The 27,051-nt window shown below is 47.3% G+C and overlaps 8 protein-coding genes across 8 annotated transcripts; 3 read left to right on the forward strand and 5 right to left on the reverse strand.

Moving 5' to 3' along the window:
• Window positions 1-498: 498 nt before the first annotated feature.
• Window positions 499-2,341, reverse strand: EDB91DRAFT_1241280 (uncharacterized protein; the record flags this gene model as incomplete). Its single annotated transcript, XM_041322054.1, has 7 exons — window positions 499-816; window positions 869-1,069; window positions 1,127-1,220; window positions 1,274-1,284; window positions 1,339-1,501; window positions 1,564-1,709; window positions 1,763-2,341. 7 exons carry the CDS (start codon window positions 2,339-2,341, stop codon window positions 499-501), a joined length of 1,512 nt encoding a protein of 503 aa, XP_041184013.1.
• Window positions 2,342-4,899: 2,558 nt separating this feature from the next.
• On the forward strand, window positions 4,900-6,019 carry EDB91DRAFT_1241281 (uncharacterized protein; the record flags this gene model as incomplete). The annotated part of the gene is made up of 3 exons (XM_041322055.1): window positions 4,900-4,957; window positions 5,062-5,591; window positions 5,642-6,019. 3 exons carry the CDS (start codon window positions 4,900-4,902, stop codon window positions 6,017-6,019), a joined length of 966 nt encoding a protein of 321 aa, XP_041184014.1.
• Window positions 6,020-6,860: 841 nt separating this feature from the next.
• EDB91DRAFT_1241282 (uncharacterized protein) lies at window positions 6,861-7,937 on the reverse strand (the record flags this gene model as incomplete). The annotated part of the gene is made up of 4 exons (XM_041322056.1): window positions 6,861-7,487; window positions 7,549-7,762; window positions 7,818-7,846; window positions 7,899-7,937. 4 exons carry the CDS (start codon window positions 7,935-7,937, stop codon window positions 6,861-6,863), a joined length of 909 nt encoding a protein of 302 aa, XP_041184015.1.
• A 6,076-nt stretch (window positions 7,938-14,013) lies between these two features.
• On the forward strand, window positions 14,014-14,774 carry EDB91DRAFT_1076287 (uncharacterized protein; the record flags this gene model as incomplete). Its single annotated transcript, XM_041314853.1, has 2 exons — window positions 14,014-14,062; window positions 14,110-14,774. 2 exons carry the CDS (start codon window positions 14,014-14,016, stop codon window positions 14,772-14,774), a joined length of 714 nt encoding a protein of 237 aa, XP_041184016.1.
• A 1,592-nt stretch (window positions 14,775-16,366) lies between these two features.
• EDB91DRAFT_1041824 (uncharacterized protein) lies at window positions 16,367-16,765 on the reverse strand (the record flags this gene model as incomplete). Its single annotated transcript, XM_041312955.1, has 1 exon — window positions 16,367-16,765. A coding segment is annotated over one exon (399 nt), but the record flags the coding sequence as incomplete, so codon positions are not given.
• A 574-nt stretch (window positions 16,766-17,339) lies between these two features.
• Window positions 17,340-18,608, reverse strand: EDB91DRAFT_1241284 (uncharacterized protein; the record flags this gene model as incomplete). Its single annotated transcript, XM_041322057.1, has 3 exons — window positions 17,340-17,563; window positions 17,917-18,243; window positions 18,302-18,608. 3 exons carry the CDS (start codon window positions 18,606-18,608, stop codon window positions 17,340-17,342), a joined length of 858 nt encoding a protein of 285 aa, XP_041184018.1.
• A 1,468-nt stretch (window positions 18,609-20,076) lies between these two features.
• On the forward strand, window positions 20,077-21,192 carry EDB91DRAFT_1076290 (uncharacterized protein; the record flags this gene model as incomplete). Its single annotated transcript, XM_041314854.1, has 5 exons — window positions 20,077-20,139; window positions 20,276-20,345; window positions 20,582-20,795; window positions 21,014-21,030; window positions 21,119-21,192. 5 exons carry the CDS (start codon window positions 20,077-20,079, stop codon window positions 21,190-21,192), a joined length of 438 nt encoding a protein of 145 aa, XP_041184019.1.
• Window positions 21,193-24,057: 2,865 nt separating this feature from the next.
• EDB91DRAFT_1076291 (uncharacterized protein) lies at window positions 24,058-25,817 on the reverse strand (the record flags this gene model as incomplete). Its single annotated transcript, XM_041314855.1, has 9 exons — window positions 24,058-24,144; window positions 24,492-24,564; window positions 24,627-24,824; window positions 24,981-25,000; window positions 25,158-25,173; window positions 25,223-25,229; window positions 25,379-25,506; window positions 25,540-25,617; window positions 25,660-25,817. The coding sequence occupies 9 exons, from the start codon at window positions 25,815-25,817 to the stop codon at window positions 24,058-24,060; spliced, it is 765 nt and encodes a 254-aa protein (XP_041184020.1).
• Window positions 25,818-27,051: the final 1,234 nt, after the last annotated feature.

A 27,051-nucleotide genomic window follows, 5' to 3' on the forward strand; every position in this document is an offset into this window, starting at 1 on the left:
CTGGCTACTGGTTGTACACCTTTCCACTTTGCTTACTGATCCGTCCATCTGCACTTCATTTCCGACCTCATTTCCTTGATCCATTGTACACTTACTAATAGACCCTCCATATGCTTCAGACATAGCTTTTACTTTGCTGACTGATTACTTACATGATACCTACAGTATATAAACTCCTGTAAAACTCCAGTGAAATCACAGGTGTTGTATTGTGAGCAGACCGATGCTGGATCCACTTTGAGTCCCCACCCCAGAAACTGACATATCCACGGCTCTGTGTCATCAAGCACTTGATTTATACCCCGATGGGTTTTGCACGTTAAACTAATAGTATGGTACCAGGGTGATTATGATGGTGCATTGGACACCCAGATTGTTTAGCTACAATTGAATCGTCCAGTATGCGGCTTGACAGCCATGTGCAGAGTAGCAAGCTTCACTTTATCGCACAGTATGCTATCAATACATGCAATTCACTACTTGTGACGTGCGCGCATCTCATGCATCGACATCCATGGCAATAGGATTGACTTCATCCTCCATCATGTGTTCGTCCATCACGGCATGACGTCTCTTCTTTGCGTTCCCTTTGCCTCCTTTGCTCTTGCCCTCCTTTTCCCTGCATGATTGAGATGATTTGTCCTTGTTATTGTCGGTGAGATCTACGAAAAAGTTTTGTAGGCCTGTGGAAGGCGGGAAATGGTGCCAGAAGACTTGTGGTGCCAGGACTGGGTGAACCCTCTTGAAATGCTCGTTGTCTTCATCCGTCCTCACCCACACAGATGTCCAACCGCACTTCAAGCACAGTAGACTCACCTGGTCATCATGATTAACACGTTGAAATGCACTTGAAGCACTAGGCACTCACCTTGGGTCTACCTGTGCTGCGATTGTACACACATATGTTTGTCACAGACAGATTGCACCCTGCTGTGCCACAGGACCTGTATTCAGTGCCAAATGCATGGCGCCCAGGGCTATTCTTCGCTATCTGATGACACTCGACATTTTGTTTGCCTTTGGTGGTGGTGGCATACACCAGGACAGCAGTAGTGTAATTCAAGATGCCCTGATTTGCAGCAATCATGTTGCAAAACGACGCCTAGACGTCTGTGCCTCCGAACACCCCACACTCGACAATGAGAGATCTCATGATTGTTGATATGAAGGACGGCAACATCCCTGATCCACTGAACCCCAGCACAAAATCAAACATGTCTCTGAGGGATAGTGAGGTGAGTGAGTGGTGGATGTATCAGAAGATGAGACGTACTTATCCACCAGCTTTACCATGGAATTGAAGTGATGGTGAACCCTGATTGCAGGGCCGCAGCTTACCAGCATCAGTACTCTTCTGCCCCCTCTGGCATTGGGGGTGAGCTTGCACCATGGCTCTTTGCCTGTCTTTGTGGTGATGACGGATTCGTCACTCGTTGCAGCAAGCGAAGCGTTTGCCGTGCCTTTCAGGAACTCCTCGCCGAGGTACGTGGTCACAATTTCTCTGTGATCGTGGTGTTGGTGCTGCCGGTGTGCCCTCCAGTGTGCTGGAGCATTCCGCTGTACTTGTTGGAATGGGTGTCGACGATTACAAATGTGTTGGGGGGAAATCCAGCTTCAATGTTATGTTTCATGAAGCTAACGCCTTCAGCAAGCTTCCTGGACTGGGTCACATGCGCACCCCCGCGCATGTGCAACTCTTTCACGAACAGCTAAGAATACAGAATGTTCAGCATTGCCTCGAAGTCACGTTAGTTACATGTACATTCTCACGATTATCCTTGTAGTGATACTCTACCTCACATCTCACCGTTGATGCTAGGTAGTTGTCTTTCAGGGACTCCAGACTCAGGCTGACGATTGCCATGGGCCAGGCCATCTTAACTTTCTTCCGTATCCAGTATCCCAGGACAGCATAGGGCAGTGGAGCGTCCTTGGTGGTATCCACTGTTCCGTAATAGATGCAGCTGCTGCCCCAAGGAATGGACTGTTGGCACATGATGCCGCCGCAATCGACGCATTCATGGCAGTATGGTTGTTGGATGTGGTCGCAACAGAAGTGGCAGTAGTTGCCGATGTTTATGGCGTGAAATGAGGGATTGTTGGATTTTCCACTGGCCTCAGTTTGTTGGACGCCGGATGACACGGCTGTGGTAAGGGAACGGGCTTCGGTGGATCTGACCACCTGCCCATCATGGCCTAGGTTGCTGGGCATCTCGACAGACGTCCCAGCAATGCTGTGCTGAGGCACCATGCTGCCAATGTCGACGGTTCCCGGCCCTGCACGAGTAATTCCTGAGAAGTGGCCACCTGCTGTAGATTTACTGTTTTTCTTAGGAGGCATGGTGTGGAGAAATGGAATGATGGAAGGAAAGAAAGAAGCATGGTGTAAATGGCCGTGTTTTGTTTTATACCTGATGCGGCATTGCCACAACCCTTGGTAAGAATACACGTGTTCGGACTGACCATTGTTCATCTCAGTGGACGTGAATTTCCTTGCATCTCATTTGTTATATAGTGATATTTATTGGACAAAACGTGACAAATTACACCAGACCCCAATCTCCCGGTAGGAAAGAATGATTTCCCCATAAATAATGCGCTAACCAAGTGATGATTGGTGGTGATTGATATGTCACATGATTGAGGTTTGTTTGTTTGTTTATTTGTCTGGCCTTGTTTGGTTGTGGTTGATTTTTCTTTCTTTCGTTCATTCTTTCTTTCTCTCTTCAACCATCTACAAGCCCTTGTTTGGTCATGGTTTTTTATTAGTTTCTCCCTCTCTCTCTCTCTCCCTTTGTTTCTTTGTTTCTTTGTTTCTTTATTTGCGTGTTTGTTGCTTTGTTTCTTTGCTCCTTACTTCTGCATCCGTCCACATCACGCGTGCCACCCACCTATAATATGCTTGAAAAAGTAAGTCCCCTTGTCACTCTACTTCTAATAGGATTCGGTCTGTGTCTATGTGTTGGTCTGAAGTCCCAACCGTCTAACATACACCTGCCTGTCATGGCAGGTGCATCTGGTGTACTCCAGAGTTATGTTAGGTGGGGCGGCGCCCCCTCTGCCCTTCACCAGGCTGAGCATTCCTGGGCTGTACTGCCTGGGAGGGGTTGTTGCTGGGACTTCAATGTCATTGTTGTCGCCCCACCTTCTGTGACTTAAGTAAGTCAGTTCTGCTTTTAATGGGGTTTGGACTTGCATCTATGTATTGATCTGCAGTCCCAACCGTCTAACATATGCCTGCCTGTCATGGCAGGTGCATCTGGTGTACTCCAGAGTTATGTTAGGCGGGGCAGTGCCCCCTCCGCCCTTTACCAGGCTGAGCATTCCTGGGCTGTACTGCCTGGGGGGGTTGCTGCTGGGACTCATTCTTGCTTTATATGGCATCCCCCCTGCACCCAGATAAGGCCTTCTAATAATACTGGGAGTGCTCTGCAAGGTCTGGCGGTTGGAGGCTGTTAGGTACCGTGCTGGCTCAGGAAGCAGAGGGGTCAGGGCTTGGCTTCAGCTCTTGCGCTGTGCCCTTAGCCGAGTACGTGCCCCGAATTTGGAGTGGGTCTGATGTTGTCCAACGATAGGACGAGTGGACCACTTTGGTCTGCTTTGAGGGTCGGGGAGTAAGAGCTGTTAGCGGTGAGCCGACTAGGAGCGGAGCGGAGAAGGTGGGGAGTGATGCGGAGGGTGGATAGGAGGAGGGGGAAGGTTTGGTAGGAGCGGGGAAGGCAGAGGATAATGCAGAGGATGGGGAAAGGGATAAAGGGAATATTGGTAGGGGCGGAGAATTAAGGGGAGCACTTAGAGCACGGCTCTAAGTCGGAGTGGAGGGTCGGAGGGTCAGAGGTGACAACAAGTTGAGACTTGTGTCCAGAGGAGGCAAGGTCCTACTGAGAATTCTCACAAGAGGTAACTGCCAGAAGACAAGTAATATCAAGATTGAGGAAAATATCTAAGTACATGATATGTTATATACTTCTATGTATGAGGCAGTGATCAGGATAACTATGTTGTAAAGCTATGTACCAAGGATATACTTTGTAAGTACTTTACACAGGCAAAGACATAAGTCAGAGCGGATATCAGTATGTACACATCGGATCAGTGATCGGGCGGTAATAGGAATTACCGGTGATCCGGAAGTAAGGGTCTATGTACCGAAGGGGAAAGTATATATCTAAAAGGGGAAAGAGATCCAGTTGAATGGAGAGGTTTATGGAAGGGGACCGGTTGAGCGGTTGAGCGGAAGCATAGGGGCGGAATGCGGACTTGTGATTGGATGGAGTGGAGGATGGATGGAGTGGAGCAGGTCGGAAAGCAGAGCGGATATCAATATTGGAGTGGTCGGATCAGGTATATGACAGAGGCACATAATCGTCCTAGATTCATCTCACTCCCCTGCAGAACTTCTGCTGGGCCTAGCCAGGCACTATGGTGTGAAGTAGGGGCCATGGGGCTCTGACTTTTCTGTGCGCCATTACCCTTGCTGCCTGGAACTTTCAAAGACAATGCAGCCGTCCTCACTCATGTACATGCTGTGCAGCAGGGCAATTCAATTCAATTCAATTTGATATGTTGCACTAGCAACAAAACATTGTGAAGGGTGTACGTGTCATATACCTGATCCGACAGCTCCAATATTGATATCTGCTCCGCTTTCCGACCCCCTCCGCTCCATCCATCCTCCGCTCCGTTCCACTCACAAGTCCGCACTCCGCCCCTACGCTTCCGCTCATCACCGGTAATTCCTATTACCGCTTGATTACTGATCTGACGCGTACATATTGATATCCGCTCCGACTTATGTCTTTGCCTGTGTAAAACACTTACAAACTATATCCTTGGTACATAGCTTTACAACATAGTTATCCTGGTCACTGCCTCATACATAGTAGTATATAACATATCATGTACTTAGATATTTTCCTCAGTCTTAATATTACTTGTCTTCTCGCAGTTATATCCTGTGAGAATTCTCAGTAGGACCTTGCCTCCTCTGGACACAAGTCTCAACTTGTTGTCACCTCCGACCCTCTGACCCTCCGCTCCGACTTAGAGCCATGCTCTAAGTCTTCCCCTTATTACTCTGCCCCTATCAAAATATCCTCCTTCGCCCCTCAGCATTATCCTCCGCCTTTCCCGCCCCTACCAACATTCCCCTGCTCCTATCCACCCTCCGCATCACTCCCCCCCTTCTCCACTCCGCTCCTAGTCGGCTCACCGCTAACAGCTCTTACTCCCCAACCCTCAAAGCGGACCGAAGCGGACCACTTGTCAACGGCCCCAGAGTGCCAGGAGGTTCAGTCAGCTCTGTCAGGTCGGGAGGCCCCGGCGGCTCAGGCGGCCCCCTGTCAGACGATGAAGGAGGAGAACCAGACAACGAACCCTCAGGGGGTCCCGCTGACAGATTCCCGGTCAATGATCCCCGCAACCTTATTTTTCTCCACCTTTCACAGGCAATAGACAACCTCACCCACAGCTCTCAGCGCTGCTTCACCCCCGAGGAATCAAAATCCAGGGTCCGCGAGCCCAACACATTTGACGGCTCCGATCCTCGCAAGCTCCGCACCTTAGAGCCCCCCGCATCAAAGATGAAATCAGTTGGCAGGGAAAACCTTCCACCCTCTCGGAATTCAAAACCCTCACGCAGATAATTGACGCGCACTATTGGGAACGGAAGGGGGAAGTCTCCCGTGAAACCAAGACCCCCGCACCACCCCCTACGAAAGAATCTGCGCCCTCCTCCAACCGACCTCCCAAACCCTCCTACTCCGCCCCGTCCGCATCTAAACTGGCTGCCCCCTCTAGCTCGACCCCGCCCGACCTAACCGCCAAATTTGGGAAGGACGGAAGATTAACAGCGGAGGAACGCCAGAGGCGATTGGACGGTAAGTTCTGCCTATTCTGTGGCGGGCCAGGTCATACCACCAGGGACTGTAACAAGTCCTCCTCTCGTGCAGCAAAGGCCCGCGCTGCAACTATTTCCCCCGAACCTAAGCAGGAGGTTCCTACCGAGTCCGACAAGTAGTCGGTAGGTACCCGCCTCCGCACCATACCAGGATCGCGTTGGTCCGCTGTGCGGTAGAGCAACTCCGCAACGCATCAGTTCCTCTTCTCTAGATTTCCTGTATATTTTTCCCCGACTATCGCAACCCTTCAGACAGAGTATTCCCTTACTTCTTTGTTGATATCTGATATTAACCCCTATGTCTCCTACCTATCTCCATATATAGAAAGTTTTCCTCCGCTACGCATAGACTAACCTTACGATATTCATGTCATACTTACAACCCGCTCCCACACCGTTCCATCCGCTTCTTTCCCTCCGCTTCTGCTGTCCTCACCAATGGAGTTACATCCGGTACTATTTCTGTATGCCCCACTTCGGATTCATCTTGTTTTTTCATTCTAGGATACCGCTCACCTGCCCGCTATGACCTGTTGGTCAACAAGGTATTGGGTAGCACCTTCATCCGTTTGACTCCACATGGAATGCCGTTTCCCCCGACATCCCCATCATCGGTCTGCCCGATACTCTGTAGTAACTCCGCCTGGTATCTCCTCTTTTCGGACCGACTATTATCCAATCCCCGACAAATCCTAGCACATCGCACTAGAGGAATCAGATAAATCGGTAATTTCCACTCCTCCCACCAATCCTTCTTATTTTTTATCCGATGCTGGATGTCCGCCCAGAGGGGGGAATAGGGACTCCGCTCTGTTCTGTTCCCCCGCTCATCCACCCCTCAGTTGCCGTTTATTAATATCCGCTCCGTCCCACAAATCAGCCACCAGCACAACCTCAACAAACGTATGATTGACGGATAAAACAATACATTGTATATGGTGGGGAGTGAGCAGACGGACGACTACATGACTATCTCGGTGTCCTCAGCCGCCTCCGCAACCTCCTCCACTCCCGCTTCCACAACCACCTCAATTTCCACCCCCTCATTCCCACCCATAGGCACAGCAGGCCCCTGCACCTCCTGGATCTCCACGTCAGAGGCCGCTTCCTCCTCCGCACTCTCCGCGCCATAGTCAGCCCTGCGACTTTCACTCCCTTCACCCACAGACCCGAAGCACCTCAGAAGCAGCACCTGCAAATGTGCCTGCCCCTCCATGAATTTCTCCATGGCAGAGACCCCCCGCTCCATCGCAACCCGACTCCCCTCGACCACCCACACGCTCCACTCCAACATCAGGATGCTCCGCCCCAGAAACACGTTGGTCCGACTCAGCTTGTTGACAATGTCGTTGGTGGCCTGCACCCAGGCCTGGTCATCATAGAGGTACTCCTTCTTGTCCTCACCAAGCATGGTCCCTTGCCCAGAGGACATATGCCCCATCAGACTCGGGCTCGCCTGCCTCTGTTTTCCTTTTCCGCACGGAGAAGGAGTCCCCGCCCGCGCCCGCTTCTTGCCCCGGGAGACTGCGCCTGACCCAACCATCGGATCACAGTACGTCTTGGTTTCCCTTGGTGTGCACAAGATTTCCTGGAATCTGCATCGTTGAGCTAGCGGCTCATCCGTCCAAGCATCTCTTGTCCACAATCACCTGTTGACCACCCCCAAATGACACTCCAATGGCAAGGCAAGGATAGACACCTCTTTGGTGCTTCATGTCATCATCGGTGAAGATGCAATGGTCCCTTGCATCCTTCATTGCAGTGCAGGCTGCAGCTACCGTATCGTGCCAGCGATCATCCTTGGGTTGTCCAGAAAGGATGCTGATGATCCATTCTTCCTTGTCCAACAAAACATGAGGGGTGCTGTCACATCCATCGATGAGCCTGCCTCATGGAATAGACTACATATATAACCTACCGTCCATCCCATTCTACAACTTTGAATCCCTGTTGCAGCAGGCAGTCAAGCTCTTGAATGGCCTTGCAGCGAGACTCACACAGCTTCCCAATGTATGCTCCTTGAGTGATTGGTAGGCATTTCACCAAGACTTTGCTGGTGATCAACTTTGCAAGGTGTCTGTTGGCTAGCTTAGACTTTTGCTTATAGATTGTCACATCTTGGGCGCGCTGCAGTCAACGACGAGCTCATTTCCCTTTCTGTTTATGGGTTCCATTCCTATGTGGCGTGGAGTCCCCTTGCATCTCGACTTCGCTGTCTTCATGGACGATGCCCCAAACCCTGGTAGTACGGTTGTTGGGAATGTCATGTTTGGGTGCCAGAACTCCAGGCCCTTCACTGAAGCCTCTATGAAGGACTTGCCCTAGATCCCGACCTTGCAATGGATCATGCATCTGTGCGGCTTCATTCTCCAAAGCCTTGTGGATTAGAGGGACTATGTCACCATCTGTACACAATTTGATGATTAGGGCATCCATGGGTGGCTGGGTGTTGGAGGAGACCTGTTTTTTTGTCCTCAGCCTTTACATGGATGGAGGGATTGACAAACTTTGACATTGAAGGCAACTGCTGATTGACGATCAGTGTTTTCCATACCTGTTGCAAAGTGAAGGGATCACGGCGAGATTCTGTTAGAATGAACGGCAAAGCTGCTGGCATGCATACCACCCCCATTTATAATTCCAGTAAGGGTATGAAATAAGCAATCATTGATCCAGAGAAATACAACGGCGTGCAATGTGTTGTGAAACCATGCATGCACCATGCATGTTCACTAATAAGGCCATCAAATAAGCAATCATCAATCATGAATTCAGGACTATACAATGACATGCAATGTGTCGTGAAACCACACATGTGTTTCCCCTGAAGCTTGATTACATCATGAAACTACACATGCATCGCAAAAGAGTAATCAGAATGAGGTCATGCAGAATGATATGAAACACGTTTAGCCGCACTGGCACCCACTCGACTGCCAACGCATGAGCCCCTTCAGTGACAAATCCCGTACTATACGGGTCACCCGACCTACATAATATCCCGTGTAATACGGGCCAGCGGATTATGGGCCGATGTTATGTATATTCCCGATGTTGATGGGTGGGCCGGGAGAAATATTATTTCCGATGTTGATGGGTGGGCCCATCTATGCTGATGTTATATATATCATCGACGATGGCGGATGGGCCGGGAGAAATATTATTATGGAGATGGGTGGGCCCATGTGGGTAATATGTAGAGTAGGATTGACAAATATTATAGACCTGAGGAGAGATGTATAGCAAATATTATTATATAGACGGATGGGCCAAGGGAGCGGTGGAATATTTATTACATAGACGGGTGGGCCGACGTAGGGAAATATTAGATAGACGGGTGGGCTGATGTGGGGTATTTTACTTAGACGGGTGGGCCGACGTGGGGTATTATTAGGTAGACAGGTGGGCCGAGGGTGAGGTGAATTATTTATTACATAGACGGGTGGGCCGACATAGGGGTATATTAGATAGACGGGTGGGCCGAGGGTGAGGTGAAATATTTATTATATAGACAGGTGGGCCGATGTGGGTTAATATTAGATAGACGGGTGGGCCGAGGGTGAGGTGAATTATTTATTACATAGACGGGTGGGCCGACGTAGGGAAATATTACATAGACGGGTGGGCCGACTGTCAGGGTAATATTAGACAGACGGGTGGGCCCAGATACGTATCATATAGACAGATAGGCCTAGGTATTGGTATAAGTACCGAGTACCGAGTTCTGGGTAACATCTATCGAGTTCCAGGTAACGTCTATCGAGTTCTGGGTAACAACTATTGACATCCGGGTAACTAATATTGAGTTCCGGGTATTTCGTAAATTGAACAAATCACCAAGTACCGAGTACCGAGTTCTGGGCACCGAGTGCCGAGTTCCAAGTTCCGGGCATCGAGTACCGAGTGCCAAAACCCGGCACTCGGCACTCAGTACTTGGTGATTTGTTCAATTTATGAAATGTTTTATTTTAGTTTCATGTTTCGGTGCTCAATGCCTGGAACTCAATGCCCAGAACTCGGTGTCTGGAACTTGGTACTCGGTACTTGGTGATTTGTTCAATTTATGAAATACCCGGAACTCAATATTAGTTACCCAGACGTCGATAGATGTTACCCAGAACTCAATGATTTCCAAATTATGTAGACATTTCAACCTCACCCAGATGACCCTCATCACCACCTTCAACTTCAACCTTGACCTCAACATCCATGTCATCAGCAGAATCGTATTATGGGAAAAGGCTGCATGGATCATCCGGCACCACAATGTCTCTGGCAGTTGGGGGAGTAGGTGATGGGTCCAGGGCTAGTTGAACTTGGCTCAGCTCAAATATGAGACCCTCGATGGCAGAGGGATCCACAATTTTCGAGGGTGTGTGCTCCATCCCTGCCATCGAAAGCTCCAAGCACTGAATACTTGGTACTCGGTACCTACTTGATACTCAAAACTCAGTACTCGGTACTTGGCACTCAGTTCCTAGTACTTGATACTTGATGCTGAATATATTGGTAGATCTTAACCTATTGATTTCATGAGACTACGGATAGACTCCCCTAGACAAGGGCTACAACTGTGGTTTTCATCGAAAAAGTTCCCACGGTCTAGAATATCGAGTACCGAGCTCCAAGCACTGAATACTCAGTACTCAATACTCAAAACTTGGTACTCGGTACTAAGTTCCCAGTACTTGATACTCAATGCTGAATATCTTGGTACTCAACTGAGCACTGAGCACTGAGTACCAACTACCAAGCACCAAGCACCGAGCACCAGGCACCGAGCATCGAGCACCAAGCACCGAGCACTGAATACTCGGTACTCAGTACTTAGTACTCAGTTCCCGGTACTTAATACTTAATGCTGAATATCTTGGTAGATCTTAACCTATTGATGTCATGAGACTATGGATAGACTCCCCTTGACAAGGGCTACAATTTTGATTTTATCTAAAAAGTTCCCACGGTCAAAGTGCTTTCTTGAACACTCCATTTGCAAGTATTTTGCTTATATCTTACTAGGATCTTAACCTATTGATGTCATGAGACCATGGATAGACTCCCCTAGACAAGGGCTACAACTTTGGTTTTCATCGAAAAAGTTCCCACGGTCTACAATATCGAGTCCCGAGAACCAAGCACCGGGCACTGAGTACCGAGCACCGAGCACCGAGCACCGAGCACCGAGCACTGAGCACCAAGCACTGAATACTCGGTACTCGGTACTTAGTACTCAGTTCCCGGAACTTGATACTCAATGCTGAATATCTTGGTACTCAACTGAGCACCAAGCACCAAGCACCAAGCACCAAGCACCGAGCACCAAGCACTGAGCACCGAGTACCGAGCACCAAGCACAGACTACCGAGCACCGAGCACCGGGCAGATATTTATCTAAAAAGTTCCCATGGTCAAAGTGCTTTCTTGAACACTCCATTTGCAAGTATTTTGCTTATATCTTACTAGGATCTTAACCTATTGATGTCATGAGACTATGGATAGACTCCCCTTGACATGGGCTACAACTTTGATTTTCATCGAAAAAGTTCCCACGGTCTATAAAATTGAATACCGAGCACCAAGCACTGAATACGAATACTCGGTACTCAGTACCTACTCAATACTCAAAACTTGGTACTTGGTACTCAGTTCCCAGTACTTGATACTCAATGCTGAATATCTTGGTACTCAACTAAGCACTGAGCACACTGAGTACCCACTACTGAGCACCAAGCACCCAGGTATGGCGTCTATTTCTATGTATATTGGTAGTAGATACATCATATAGATAGACCAGGACACCTACATGATCCTTCCATAGGAACAACACTTGACAAATCACAATTGTGACATTTTGATATGTTTTACCACCCTACCCTTACACAGATTATCCAAGTTACTCATAGACTGTCATTATTACATTTATTATGCTAAGGATCAGTGATATTTAGGCCAGAAATTTGAGATCTGATGTAAAGGGGATATTTCTACTGATCAAAAGCCCACATGGTAAATGATAGCCTTAAAGGCTTAGAAAGATCCATCCAGGATTGAGTGAATGACAAGCAAAACAATATACGTGTGAAAAGTGACAATTGACATCTGTTCACACAAAGTCACATTTATATATGATACAGGTTGAAGATTTCATTAAAAATGTGTAGGATACATGGTGGACTACCTAAGGAACCTATACTGCATACTGCCCTGAGGGTAGAGTGTTGGTGGGAGGGATGTGGCATAGAAGTGTTTGAATTGGTTGCCCATAGCCAAGGATACACCAACTGACCATTTTCGATGTTTGGGGCATTTGAGCTTTGACGTTTCCCACACTCAATTTCTTATCTATTTCACTTCCCCAGCTCTCAACCCGTCTCTAGACATTACATCACACGCTCAGACTGTTTCTGGATTTAGCATTGCCTATGCCTCCATAATTCCCTGAATCATGGAGTTGCTGCTCAAGGAGATCAAAAGATGGAGATCTCTCACCATCTTTTGCCAATGTTGGGACCGACTCATCCCACACGCCTTTAAACTGCTGAGTACACCTACTCTGACAGGTGCTACTTGCCTGGAAGTTCTGGTGCTCAAGGAGTTTCACTCCTTTGAACCTCTAGATCACCTTCCGAGGTGGTCAGTACCACGCGCCCAGCTAGTCGCTGCTGGGATGTCATTGGATGCCCTATTCCCTCAAGATATCTGTGCACAGTCTTCCCCACTCCCCAGATTATGTCGTCCGGCTCTCAACGGGGTTCCTATAAACTGGCCATCATTCTCCCACCAAATGCACACAAACATCTTTCGATCCTTGCATGTCTTGGAGTTGTCCCAATTTTATGGGCGTGGTTGCTGTCCAACTGGCAACGAGTTTTCAGCAATTCTTTCATCCTGTCCCCAGCTTAGAAAACTAGTGCTGATGGTCTTTTCCCTGTCGGGATTACCAATCAATCACAAGGCCATACTGCTTCCCCACCTCGAAGAGCTTCGCCTGGGATATGGCTCTGGGTATGGGGATGTTGAGCTTGCCATCCGTGTGCTGAAACAGATTCGTGCCCCGAATCTTATAAGCCTTTCCATTGAGGATTGTGGAACCTGCCCATTTTTCTGGTCCAAACCCAGAACATCTTATCAGATATTGCGAAAGTGGTGCTTTTCCTGCCCTTAAGGCTATCAACATCATTGGCGTTGATTCAGTCGATCTTGACAGCACTGGACTTTGATATAACGGTGCACTTTGGGGTGTGTAGGGTTGTTGGTTGGGAAGGGTGAGCAGGGTCTGGTCAATGTAACTTGCATGCACTTCTTGTACAGTTAAAGCCCAAATTATCGGATTAGACACGAGCCCTGATGTAAAAATGACTCTAAATCTTTGAACATGAAGCCTATCAAGCTACCAGAGATGAATGTTTGAGATCCGATCTCGGTTCCTGATTGTCCTTCTCCCCCATTGTGGGCCGATCATTACCAGTTAGGTGTACCATCACAGCCTCAACAAGGAAGCAGAATATGAATAACTATGTAATTAATCATAGCTAGCCGTGTCTGTGAGACCACCTTTCAAATTGTTCAACTCATATGCCAACTTCTTGCAAGATTCTTCCGCCCTCCTGAGCATTTCATGCACAGGGAGAGTGGAATGGACTTAGTATTCATATTTCATCCAGAATGGCGACATCACACATAGTGGACCTTAGAGGGCGATTTATGCGAGGATGTGCAGGAGCCCACAGGTGATATACCGGAAAATCATTTGTAGAATGGTATGGAATGAGAAAAAACCTGGCAGTGGACAATGGTAGTCGATGTGTGCCCCTGCAGGTGGGAGACCACAGTAGGTCTGTAGCACAATGGTTGACCATGTGTGGAATGGCACAAGCAGAAGAACTTTACTTGTGGCAGATTTGATTGGTGGACATGCACCACTCCACAATACACCGCGTCCCAACATCAGACATCAGGTACTTCAATGTCCGCTGGCCACAGTACAAATAACCACCACCATCTTGTCCAATATAATCTCACTGGCTTGCTACCCTTCATCATTTCAAACACCCATCTCAAACCCATCCACCATCTGTTACAGATAATGTCTCAGTCTCGATAAATCACAGATCATGCCCAGCACTGGTGGTATTGTGATCAAGATGATTCCAGCTGCCCCAGGTGAGTGGGTTGACAATGGACTAATGATTATTGACATCGCATGGCAGTTGCCTCAAAACCACCCCGCTTTGAGTTGCTCCTCGAGGAAATGCTCCAGAGTGACGACGAGACGACGGAAGATGAAGTAGACCCTGACAATGAGGGCGACACTCACACTCGCATGGTCAACATGCGCATCAGACGGCACCTGCAGATAGTATGGAGGGGCATTCACCAAATTGGTTCAGACACCTCAGAGTTGTCGTGCACTCGCGATGATGGCGCATGCATGCAGCCAACAAAAGACGACAATGGGCAGAATGGGGAGCAGCGCAGTGCAATGGAAACATGGGAAGGCAGGTGGGATGCGATCCATCAGGCGATGGCAGAGGCACATGGTAGCTGCAATACAGTATGGTGGATAATCAAGCTTGCCCGGGCACTGGAGCTGGAGGCGAAAAATATTACCATTGACTGCCTAACCTTCGACGACCACAGCTCCAAATCGAAGCAGAGATGCATCAAGTCAGAGATGAGTAACCTGGAGGATATGTCGCATTGTGTCATGAAGTTAGGATTCGACATTCTCAAACACAGCGATACCAGCCTCAGGCGCAACAGGGATCAGAAAGGGGCAAGATTGAGGACAAAGTGTATTTGGGAACTCATAAAGTTGTGCAGCAAGATGGCGGACTCGGTGTATGTTGTACTACAGGATTCTGTGGACTGGTAACAAGCAACCACCCTAGTGTGCATATCCTATCACCAATGTGCATTGATCCAAGGAGCATTCCTGGTGCCTTCCCTCTCCTATATCCATCTGCCTTGTTTCTTCACCCAGGAACTATTGGACAATGGAAGGGCAAAGATAATTGGTACATAGGCAAGATCCAGCAAGCTGCCTGTATCACGAAAGCTGGAAAGTCTTTCAAATTCAAGCTCCATAAACTGGAGATTTGGAGATCGCACCGATTCACTCAAGTCTTTGGGGTCTCCACAGATCCTCCATGTTCATGTTCCAGGGTGTATCGGATGGTGAAAATCTATACATTCTCAGATTCATCAACTACATTCAGGCTGTCGTATATTCCTCCCACATGTTATGTCTTATCACATACAATCATAGACTCTGAATATGCTGTGAGCTGAAGCCAAGTCCTTTGGATTTGACCCCCTTTAAGCATGGTTCTTAACAGGAACGTCCACACTGCCTCTACAAAGAAGCACCAGTGCCGGTTGTGTTTTGGCACTCGCCCCCTTCATGGGAGCAACAATGTGGAGGAAGGTTGAACAATGTGGAAGAGGGCCTTCCTCCATATTGATGGCTGGAGGCTGCCCAAGACGCAATACTGGCAGTATGAAGGTAAGCCTCTGCATAGGATCAACTGTCAAGGCGTGCTCCCAAAAAGAAGGGGCAACCAACTTTCCTCCACAATTTTGGCAGTTGCCTCTGTTATGGGAGCAAAAATGTGGAGGATGGCCTTCCAACGCTCCAACAACCTAAGGTAACATTGGGGGATGCACAAATTGCGGGCTACATTCTGTGCCGCTGCTCGAGTGGTGCCAACATTCATTGTTGCCATTTCCTCCCAACGGCTCTACCTTACAATAGTCTATCTCTATCCTGCCTCTACTCCGGACTTTGTCCGAAGTGGTCTTACCCTAGTTTCTCCTTCAACCCCCGGAGGTCTGCCAGACTTGTTCTTAGTTCAGCCTCCAGACTTGTCCAGACTTCACCAGACATCTGTTCTAGTCTTCAGAAATTAGGGGCATATATCCGGTAAGGGGCCCAGCGCACAAGCTGAAGCCAAGCCCTATGGATTTGACCCCCCTTTGAGCATGGTTCTTAGCTGGGACGTCCATGCTGCCTCGTCACAGGGACAAAGAATGGCAACAGTGCTGGTCATGCGTGACTCCATCGTGAAACTGTCTCCTCCATATGAGGAGTATGACACCACACTGCTTGGTGGCTTTGGAGTAGTGCATTGTCCTGGGACGCATCTCTCACTTCCCTGTCCTGTGGCCGGACGAGAAACATTAGCTGTGTCGTGGAACAGCGTGTAATTCAAGATGGGTCAATCATGATTTCCTTCTTCCCTTTTGTGACTGCTCATTATTCCGAATGTATGGTTGAAATGTTGCTCACAAATGTGCGAACTAAGGTCTACTCAGCATCAGTAGCACTGACTCTCAAGGGTATGCATCATTCTCGCATTATGTATCTACAACCATCTAGTAGGTGGTCTATGTTTGTCTTCTTTCTATGTGTTCTCATAGGATTACTTCTGGGACCACCTCGCAATAAGAAATTCCAGCATGGCATCATCATGAGCTGCATTGGATGGGTTGTCCGTCTTTCACATCATTTGGTCTTTGTATATCCCTGTAATTCACAAATGCCGGATATCGCACGACCTCTTCTACCCCCACCCAGTTGAAGTTGATTATCATGAACTTTGTCCTGTCATCCATCTTGAGCAAGATGTTAGTATCGCGTATATCACCATGGACCAGCTGGTGAGCATGAAGCATCTTCAGCTGTTCCCTGATAGCATCGAACACACATTGGGGGATGCATTTGCCAATGGGCAAGTCGGCCAATATGTTGTATGCAACAAGTTTATCCATCACTGCCATGTACCAGCCTCCAGGAAGCTGTTCAAATCCTCGTAATCTAGGGGCAATGCCTGCTTGAGCGCAATGCATATGAGCATCCCGTGAATAATGTCAGATGAATTTGATGCATATCGCAACCTCAGCATCCCCTTCATTGAGGGTCCCGAAAAAGATGAGTCTTTTTGATTTTCCCCCATCTTCATTGAGATGCTCCCTATATTTGAAGACAATGGTGCTGTTGTCAGTCGAGAGATGTAAAGCTTGTCAGATATGGGAAGATTGTGGGGTGGGATAGCTTGCTGACAAGTTCAGAATCAGGAGGTAGTGTGTCATAATGGCTCTAGAGGGTTCGGACAGCTTTGTGGAATGCAGCCATGTGATGCGCAGCGGTGACATGATTGTAGTTATCCGAGGAATGGAAATTGAAGATAAGAGGGGTGGAAAGAATCTGAACAGCAGGACGCAACGTCCAGACAGCACCTGTGAATATAATGATTGGTCCTGGACAAACAATGAGTTCCTATGTCATATTCTAAAACAAAGGAGATCTTGACACGAACTGAAAATGACAACCAGAAAACAGGGTAGGGTAGACCCAGACAAATTGGGTGCGTACATTCTCATTGACTGCAGGTAGTACATAAGAGCCTGCAAGTATGGTTCCAGATTGGATTTTGCCGCCTCATTCCTTGAATTCGACAATGACATAAGGATGACGATGGTTATTAACGTCGATGGACATGTCTCCATCCGTTTCATATGCAGTTCCTTGAACCTTGTGGTTCAAGCGCAAGCGAAGGTGGTATCCATTGAGCACCTCACTAACTACATCTATTCGCTTGTTTTCATTTTCATACAGTGCTGACATGACATGGGCAAGTTTGCCGATGAGATTGTTGTCTTCTTCTGTCACTGTGTGAGTTAGGCTGTCATCGATAAATTGGCTGAAGGCTGGATGCAGCAACGTGGCAGGAATGGTTTCCTCGACCTCGCTGAGGGCGACCACAGGCTATCTGTATCTTTGTGTCCAGCTGTTGTTCATGAAACGATGGAGGATAGGAGGTATCAGAAGGAGATTGTGATTGTTTCTTTCCTTTTGAATGGAAATGATTATTGGTATGGGCAAGGAAGGATTCCCTGTGTGATTCGGATTGCATCCACTCCCATGGAGATAGGGTGCATAGATTGAGGAGGACTCGTCGACCCTGCCATCCATAAATTTGTGAAATTTGATTCAATGAGATAATGCATCAACTCACTATTGGTTTCAGAGTAAACTTGGACTACAATGTGGAGCTGCTCAAGAACTGGTATGCACAAGAAATAATGGTATACAGGGAATGCTGTTGTCACCTCGAGCAAGTGACTCGCATTGATGGTATCTAGACTCTCCCGAACATTGTCCTCCGATGCAGATATTCTGTATAAGCTGATGCGACTTTGGTCTACATCTCTGATTTTTGATTTGACTGCCTTGATGCCATCTTTGAGGGCTCCAATTTCTGCATTTGACTTGACAAAGACATCAAATCTCTGCTCCCCAGTGCTACCTCGCAACCAGCAATGAATGTGGAGTTCTGGTGCATCTTGAGGATTGGAATTAATTAATTGCATGGCCAAGCTTGTATTGCAGCCACTACATACCTACTATGATATGAATGTGATCTTTTGGAGGTGGTCCTTCAAACAGGGTTGATATCTGATGCGTTGAGAGCAATGGTGGCTCAAGTGTAGATAGGATCACATTGCTCAAATTTGCCTCATATGGTTCAGCCACCGGATTATGTGGTTTGTACAATTGCAATGCAGACACACACATTTCAACACCTTGAGAATCCTTGATCATGGTTTTCAGAGCATCAACAGTGTCCAACGGTGAAATTTTTAAAGTGAAAATTTCGTGTGGTTCAGTACCTCGTATCCAGCAGTGTAGGTCGTACATTTTGAACATGGTGGTTGAAGGTTAAGATAGAAAGGACGATCATTCATGTGGGCCAAGCCATTTTGTTCATGATTATGTGAGCATTCAAACATGGCATTGTTTAAATTTTTAATTAATATTTATAGGGTCAAAACTGAAATAGGTTTCAAATTTGACAAACATCTTCTTTCAGGCTGGTAGATTTCATGGAGGGTACCTCCAGGAATGATATGAGCCAAGAATCAAGAAAAACGGCGGTTTGGTTATGGAGATATGGCCAAAATACTGTTATTTTGGCCCACCCACCATATGACGCCATAGATGACCTCGGGATGCTCTGGGACCATTACCAAATGATTCCTATGCTTGAAAAACCCTAGGACAGGTCCCTACAGCATGGGGTTTGTGTCAAATCGAGGCACAGCCACATATGTCAGGCAGGGGGGGAGGGGGACCCTGCATATCTGAAGAACACAATTTTTTCTGGCAAATCGGGCTTAAAAATCGTGTTCAGAGGGTTCAAGAGCCCCTGGGAAAAATGCTGCTGGAGTCCTGGCAAGTCATGGGAAGGCTGTAAAAATCGACCTTTGTGGGGGTATGAGGTAAACTGGCACATGTCAATCCAGACTGCCTGGAAACACTCTGGGATGATCCCCAATCAATTACAGAGGTTAAAAACACCAGGAACATCCTTTGGGGCATCAGTCATCACATAATATCTGGACATAGGAGAATGGGGGGGAGGGGGACCTTGGGCATCTCAACCACCTGATTTTTTCTGGCCAATCTGGCTGGACCATCGTCTTCAGAGGGTTCCATAACATCAGAAACAAGTCCTAGATGATGCCAGGCAAGTCACATGAAGGCTGTAAAAATCGATGTGTGGGGGGGGGGGCCAGCATGACCTGGGTGGTCAACTTTAGAATGTGATTTTTTGTGCAAATCTGGCTGGACCATCCTTTTCAGAGCATTGATTAACCTCAAAATCAAGTGCTACATCAACCCCAGCAAGTGTTATGAAGGCTGCAAAAATGGATCTTAGGAGAGTGTGGTGGTGGTACTGCTTACATATGCAAGAATGTGGCCATCTCAGAGGGGGCTGATAACCCACTCTGGGACCATTCCCAATTGATTCCCAAGGTTGTGAATCTGATCTAAAACCCTGTAGGGTCAGACACTGTCTCCCCAGAAAGGGCAGCTAGGCAGTCAGATGCAACAGTGTTCTGTGTTGCCTCCAGAACTGTGGTGTAGGCGACAGCAGGGATTCCCATCATCAATGGGGGTGAATGGAAAAATGAAGGAGTTTGTTCAAATTATATAGGGATTTTGTAAATAGGTTCTGTTAAATAACTGGTTTTGTTAGGACTTTGGCTTTTAAAAGGAAAAAAAATCTATATATATTGTTCATAACTACAAATAATCACAGTATAGTGAGGAGTGAAATGGTTGTAAAATAGAGATAGGCATTAAGATTAGTTAGCACTCGCAACTGTTGCAAATGCTACTGCAGCACGGCTGTAGTAGCTATACTGTCACACTCACAACCGTTTCGAGTGCAATGGTATGTCACGTGATGTTCACAAACCTGGTAATAGTAAGAACATGAGGCTAAAGGTTGAGGGGATAGGGCAAGAAAATGAGGGTGAAAGAAAATTGCACTCTTATTGATTACCATCATCACATCTACCAATGTATAGAATAAACCGAAGGACCTCAGATGCCTCCAAAAGTACCGTGCAAAAGAAGGCTGGGGGAACAATAGTAGCGGTGAGTGACAAATATAGAACTAACTACTACTTCCTAATACAACACCTATCAGAGCAGAGCAGCATTCAATCTGCACTTGGATGAGAGGCCGATCTGAGCGCAGGATGGCAACAACATAGTGAAGCAGACGCAGAAACTTGACACACAGGTTGCAAAATGCAAGGCGGGCGTTGTATGGATTGATCTGCTCACAATCAGTAATCGGCTGAAGTTACGAGTATACAATGACTGACTAGAAGAGGATGCGGAAACGAACAAGCTAATCTTGTTGTTCAAGGCCTCTGGGATCATGTTGATGAAGATGAAGGCCACGATTCCGATCATCATTGACACGAAGCAAATCAAGACTGGACTGGAGCTGGCAGCAAACTTTGACGACCCAGACGATGTACCTCGACTTGAGCTTAAGGACAAGGACGAAATTGTTGTAGCGTCTGGACAGCATTGTCTGTCAGTGCTTCACTGATATGTGCAGCAGCTTGAGGATGAGTATGCATAGCTTGAGAAGAAATGAGCGAAGATATTGATGCTGAAGAATCTCACTGAAGATCATATCAAGACTTTCAACGAGATGTGAGATGAGATGAGTGACATCAAAAGCATTCTTGATGGAATTGGGAAGTGGGGCATCATTGTGTATGATTCAAGTGAGCACGATCTTTCTGTAGGTGCACTTGCAACAGATGTGAGTGCGACAACACGAGGACTGCACTCTTGCTGGGGGAGATCAACTCCAATGTGCTCAAACAGAGGTAAGGCTATGAGGGTCACAGGTTCCCCATTACCAAATACTGGTAATGTGAAGGAAAGCATCTTAATAGGGGCGACTGTTAAGGCTGGCTCCTAAACACTGGTCACAGGTTCCACATGACCAATTCCTGGCATGACCACATATGAACTTTCATGAGGAAAGCCTTCCACCACAATGTTGCTTCCATAAAAGGGGGGACTGTTAAAAAGGTGGAACATGGCTTGCTCCCAACAAAATGGTCATATTTGGTCATGCCAGTAATTGGTCATGGTGATGTGGAACCTGCTGCGGGTTTTTAGGAGCTACCCTTAACAGTTGCTCCATTACCAGTATTTGGTCTTGTGGAGCCTCCGACCACCTTCTTATTAAAGGTCCAACTCACAATGCGACTGCATATTCAGTATACTCCACATTTGCAATGGTTGTCATCTTGACTCTATGCAACATGATGTTCGCAATACATCACTCAGACCATTCAGGCGACATTCGATCATACATGCTTGGCCATGTGTTCGTGTTTTCGCACATGCAACCGTTGTGAATGCTACTCATACATCATCACAGAGTGTTAAATCCTTCCTTTACACCATTTGGTATGTTACGTGATAGGTCATGTGGCTTTCGTGCCCATTGCAAGTCCTACTCAGAAATATGACATTCATCCTGCTTTACTTTGCACACCGGCTCCATCCTCATTTAGGTGGCAAGTGGTGTGTACCTGTCATATGCCAGTTCCTTACCCTTCATCCAATTAACTCTACCTCCAATCCCCTCTGATCCCTTCCGCCTCCCACTTGCTTCCTTTGCCTCTTTGCCCCCTTACTGGTGGGCCCACCCCTGGTAACCCTTGATCTCCCAACCCTCAAAGCAGTCCAAAGCGGTCCACTCCTCCTATCATTGGACAAAATTGGTACTGCTCAAAATTCAGGGCACATACTTGGCTAAGTGTGCAGCGCAAGAGCTGAGGCCAACCCCTGATGCCTCCCCTTCTCCATCCAAGCATGGTTCCCAACAGCACCACATCATGGCCATCCCCTTCCTCAGTTCCCCAATCTCGTGTGCATCCAGTCGCTCCCATTATCTTATGGTAGGTACTTCATCATAGTTGATGTATCCGATAAGGGTCCCTGTTGTTACAACAGTGCCTGATAGGTGAGAAGGAGGTTACAGAAGGACTTAGCTTCAGCTCCTGCACTCCTTTCCTTATGTCAGCACAGCACCCTTGACTTCAAAGGACAGATAGGAGGGTTGGGCGGAGATCAACTCGAACATGCTCCGACAGAGGTAAGGCTATGAGACACTGAGTGCGACATAGAAAGTGTTACAGACACTGTGGGAAGACAGAAGCAGAGAATGCTGAGACTAAGCTCAAGGTTGGAGTACATGGCAAGCAAAGGTTCAGTCAAGTCGGAGGTGCTGTGGCAACCACGATTTATATGAGTCTCCTCTGGCTTCATTCGTTGTCCTCTGCCCTTATGCATACTCCTCCACCTCTAATGAATGATCTTCGACATCATGTATCATCCTCTGCCTATGACTTGATGGAGGTATGAGGCATGCATCAACCCATTCCAAGTCCCCTTTGTATATTCTCTTTTCAGTCCAGTCTTAGTAGCTGGTACGATCCGACTTTCCATTGCAATCAAGCCTGTTGCATGATATTATTTACTTTCTACTAAGCTGCACTGGTATCATATACCTGATGGGATCTCTTCCGACACCACTGACATCTGGATGCATGCCTCCCTCGCCAACCCAGTTGGTCTGCTCAGTTGACAGAGTCTAAGCAGTGCACCAGCTCCACTGCCTGATGTGTTACTTCCTATATTGGTTTGATTCAACTGGGCCCATTTCCCTATTTAGGTATATACATACTCTTTCAGTACATAGCCTATGCTTTTGGATCACCAGTGATTCTTATAGGCGTCTGATGACTGATGGGACATATTGGACATCTGGTTAGACTGATATGTTTTTCCTCTGCAGTGATACTTATGAATCATACACTCAGGACATAGGCTTCTGCTATGCATTACTGATCACTGCGTTGTTACCTAGAGTATATAAAATATGTTGTATTAGATTTGTCAATGTTATATTACTTTGTGTTCTCTATTTTCTATTTCTATTGTGAGAATTCTGGAGAGAATGTTGGTTAAGCTGTGGACACAAGTGTGGCATTGTTGTGGCCTCTGCTCCTGGGCTCTGATTTTAAGCCATGGTTGAAGTGTTGACCTGTTTTCCTGTTGATGCAATAAATCTTAGCTCCAATCCTTTTGACGGTCTCCACCTCTGACTTACTTCCTCCACCTGATTTGCCTGTTTACTAGTTGTGCCAGTGGTAGTGGGCTTTACTTGGGCTACCCCCAAGGGAAGCAAAGGGGACCTCTCATGGTGATGTTATGACAGGAATAGGTTAAGATGGTAGGGAGTCATAAGGAAAATAGTGAAAAATGGGTGGTTCAAGAAAGGAAGGGAAGGATGGGAAGATAAGAAACATTGTAGCAGTGGTGAAGGGGAGTCTATCTATATGTGCTCAGCATCTGCAGGGGTCAAAACATCCCCACCCCCCTCCTGCCTTATTGGGACGATTCTCATGTAAGCGTCCCTTCATCCCCCTTTGCACGGTCCTTTTTTGGGACCTCTGCCCTTCTTTCGATCAAAATCCGTGCTTTCTCCATTGTGGGAGCGTCCCCATCCCTTTATGGCCATCACCTCTTCCGCATTAGCATCCGTCCCCCCCCTTATGCAACTGTCCCCTTCCCTTTATGGCTGTCCCCATCCCTTTATGGCCGTCCCCCCTTGCTATCACCTCTTCTGCATTCGCGTCTGTCCCCCCTATCATGTGAGATGGGCTGCATTCTTACCCTGGTTCGTCGCATGACTCGAGAGGTCAAAACAAAAAACCTCATCTTCATCTCATCGTTCTGCAGCAATGTATAGAGTCACTGGCATCAGGCATCAAGGGCATCCAACATCGCGCTGATGTCGCTTATTTTGCATGCCTAAACTTTGTGATAGCTGCAATGCCTGCTCATCCCTCATTTTCTGTATTTACCTGGTAATAATTACATGGGTGTATAGCTACATACTCTATGCACATAATCACAGAACCATTTTCAATCACACTTCATGTACAGCGAGCTATGGGTGAATTCAGTGAAAGGTTGCACTAAAGTCGAGCAATGACCCAGAGCATAACCCAGCACAAGGGACAGAAAGCTGGAATGAGTGGTCGCGAAGAGATGGAAAGGAATTTGATGTTGTCCCAATATGCTGTTGCATGCCTGAAACAGCAACCATGCATTGGTGCCTCAAAAGAGCGAAAATACTCTACCCAGCCTTCAAGGTCACATCATTGATGGGCGACAAAGTCAAAAGTTCAACAAACTCACCAATCGGCACCTCAAAAAGTGACAATAATGCATGATTGCGAGGGATGCAGATTCCTGAGACCCCTGTGCCTCACTGTGGACATAGATAGAGTTGCCTTACATGTCAGCAACCTCACAAAAGCAAAAACAATTTACCTGGCCTTCGTCAAAGGATCGCCTGGTACAAGAACATCATCAGAAAGACAGGAAAATGCAAAAACAAATCCAGCCAACACCCAACCAGGCATGTACAGCCCAGAGACTCTCTCATGTACAGAAAGAGGAGGGAGCGACCCCATCATGTAGAGCTTCTTGAAGTACAACAGAAGCATGCCTCTCCATACAGAGAGGTGTCTACATGACAGTTGGAGCACATAGAGGGAAAGATGCGAAAATAGCCAATCCAGCCAACACCCAACCAGGCATGTACAGCCCAGAAACTCTCTCATGTACAGAAAGAGGGGGAGTGACCCCATCATGCAGACTTCTTGAAGTACAACAGAAGCGCACCTCTCCATACAGAGAGGCATCTACATGATAGTTGGAGCACAAGGAGAGAAAATTGCGAAAATAAACCAAGAATACATGCAGCCAAACATGACATAATGCATATAGTGCAGTCGTCCTTGCTATGCATCTGTTGGGCGTTTCTCATGTCATCCTGAGGTCGTATAGAGCTCAACAAACCCATTGAAATATTATCCTGCAGGTACGATTTGGTTGGGGCATCAGAGATTGATCAATACTCTTACCAGTAGACTAAGTGCTGTGGTCATTGTGGGGTTGCAAGTGGATGCTGTTCTTCACTCTAGTGTATTGTTTGCGGTGGTGTTCCCATGGGTGATGGATGATGGTTCCACAGTTCTCACAAAATTTGCCTCACAACCCACAGGACATCACGTGCTCACTGAATATAGCTTGAATGACATCCTCTTTGATGTCGTCTGCATCATGGATGTTGGGGAAATTGTCGCCAGGCATGTCTTGGATGAGATGCAGTGGTGAGGAATCTAACCCCTCCCACACATTGTCGATCCTGTCACTGATGGCAGGCAATACCTGTTGCTACTTGAACCACTTGGTGAGGACAGCTCCACCAGCAGCCATTGGTGAGTCTCCTTTCTCCTCCAGGATATTGTACTGTTTCCTCAGGTTGGGAGCAGCATTGACAGCATTGATTAGCTTTTACAGAGCCTTGTGCTCATGCTTGGTGAGGTGCGGGTTCTTGACGTCAAACATCTCTGGTCCAAGGCCATACATGTCTTGTAGGGTCTCTTCATCAGCAAATATAAAATACTTTGCTGCCAGCAATGCACAGAGTACACTGCTTTGCAGCTTTCTGCTCATTGTGAAGTGTCTAACAGCTGATGTATTAGTATCACAGCAAGGAGCTGTGGATGGGATGACATACAATTTGGATCAATCTTTGGGTTGGGTTGGGTTGGTTGAGCTCTTCTGGCAACTGTTGACTTATATATTGAAGTGAGTGATCCAATGATCCCACAATTAATGAATAGCATGATCTGGTGAGCAAGCATCCAAATGGAATTTTCTGGTTTGTCAGTCACTTATCTGTCAATCTGAAACGAGGGTCCACCATGGATTGGAGTTGCATCACTGTAGCAACTGCCTCATGTCAAATGTCAAGTTGGGTGCTGTGGGTCTAACAGGATGTCTCATAGAGGGTGACAGACAGTCAGAGGTTGACTGGGTTGGTTGATTGCCATGCACACATAGTGGCAGCTGTGCTGTCATCACTCCCTGATACATCCATTAGGTGAGTATCACCACAGGCAATCCTGAGAAGAGGACATGTCCTACATGTGCTCACAGCATCCATGCAGTGCAGAGGAATATTCAATATGATCATGTGATGAGATGCTCACTAAGGCACCTCAAGAATCATGCATATAAAATGACAAGGGTGCACACACCTAGCACGGCTCCCCATGGGAACCAGGTGTGTGTAGACCGCCTAGGCAGTTGGTACTGGGGAACCATGCCAGGTGTGTGCACCCTTGTCATTTGACATGCAGGATACTTACCCTGGCCATTCTGCCAGACCCACCTCTCACAGCTCCCAATGGGGATTGTCTCTTGCCAAATTGCCCAGGTGGTCTGCATGAACACAGTCTCCACGGGGAGCCACAGCAGGGGTGTGCTGTTCTTGCACTTACCCCAGCATAAATTTTGCTAAATTGTTTGATTGCCATACCTATGTTGGTGGAGCTTATTAGAAAGTGTTACGCGAAACCTCTTGGATGAGATCCGGCAGCGCTAAACCCAGCAAGGGGTGTTTGAAGCGTGGCCTTCAGCGCTAGCCCAGCAAGGGGCTTGCCTGCACTAAGTCTGAGTAAGGGTTGAGGCCCTTACTTGTGTAGAGTCAATTGGAGTTTCTCAAGGATATGGTCCAAGAGAATGGAGTTCAACTCAAGAGTATCGTCTCAAGAGAAGATGGTTCCTTGCACAGAGGGAGTTCTCTTAGGTAAGAGAAGTTCAGACCCAAAGACAAGTTCAAAATGAGAACCAAGTAGATTCACATTAGAGAATCTATTTACAAGATAAGTGATATATATACGTA

The sequence above is a fragment of the Suillus paluster genome (assembly GCF_016628075.1).
Source record: "Suillus paluster strain FC165 chromosome Unknown EDB91scaffold_1, whole genome shotgun sequence".
In the NCBI taxonomy this organism is placed as follows: domain Eukaryota; kingdom Fungi; phylum Basidiomycota; class Agaricomycetes; order Boletales; family Suillaceae; genus Suillus; species Suillus paluster.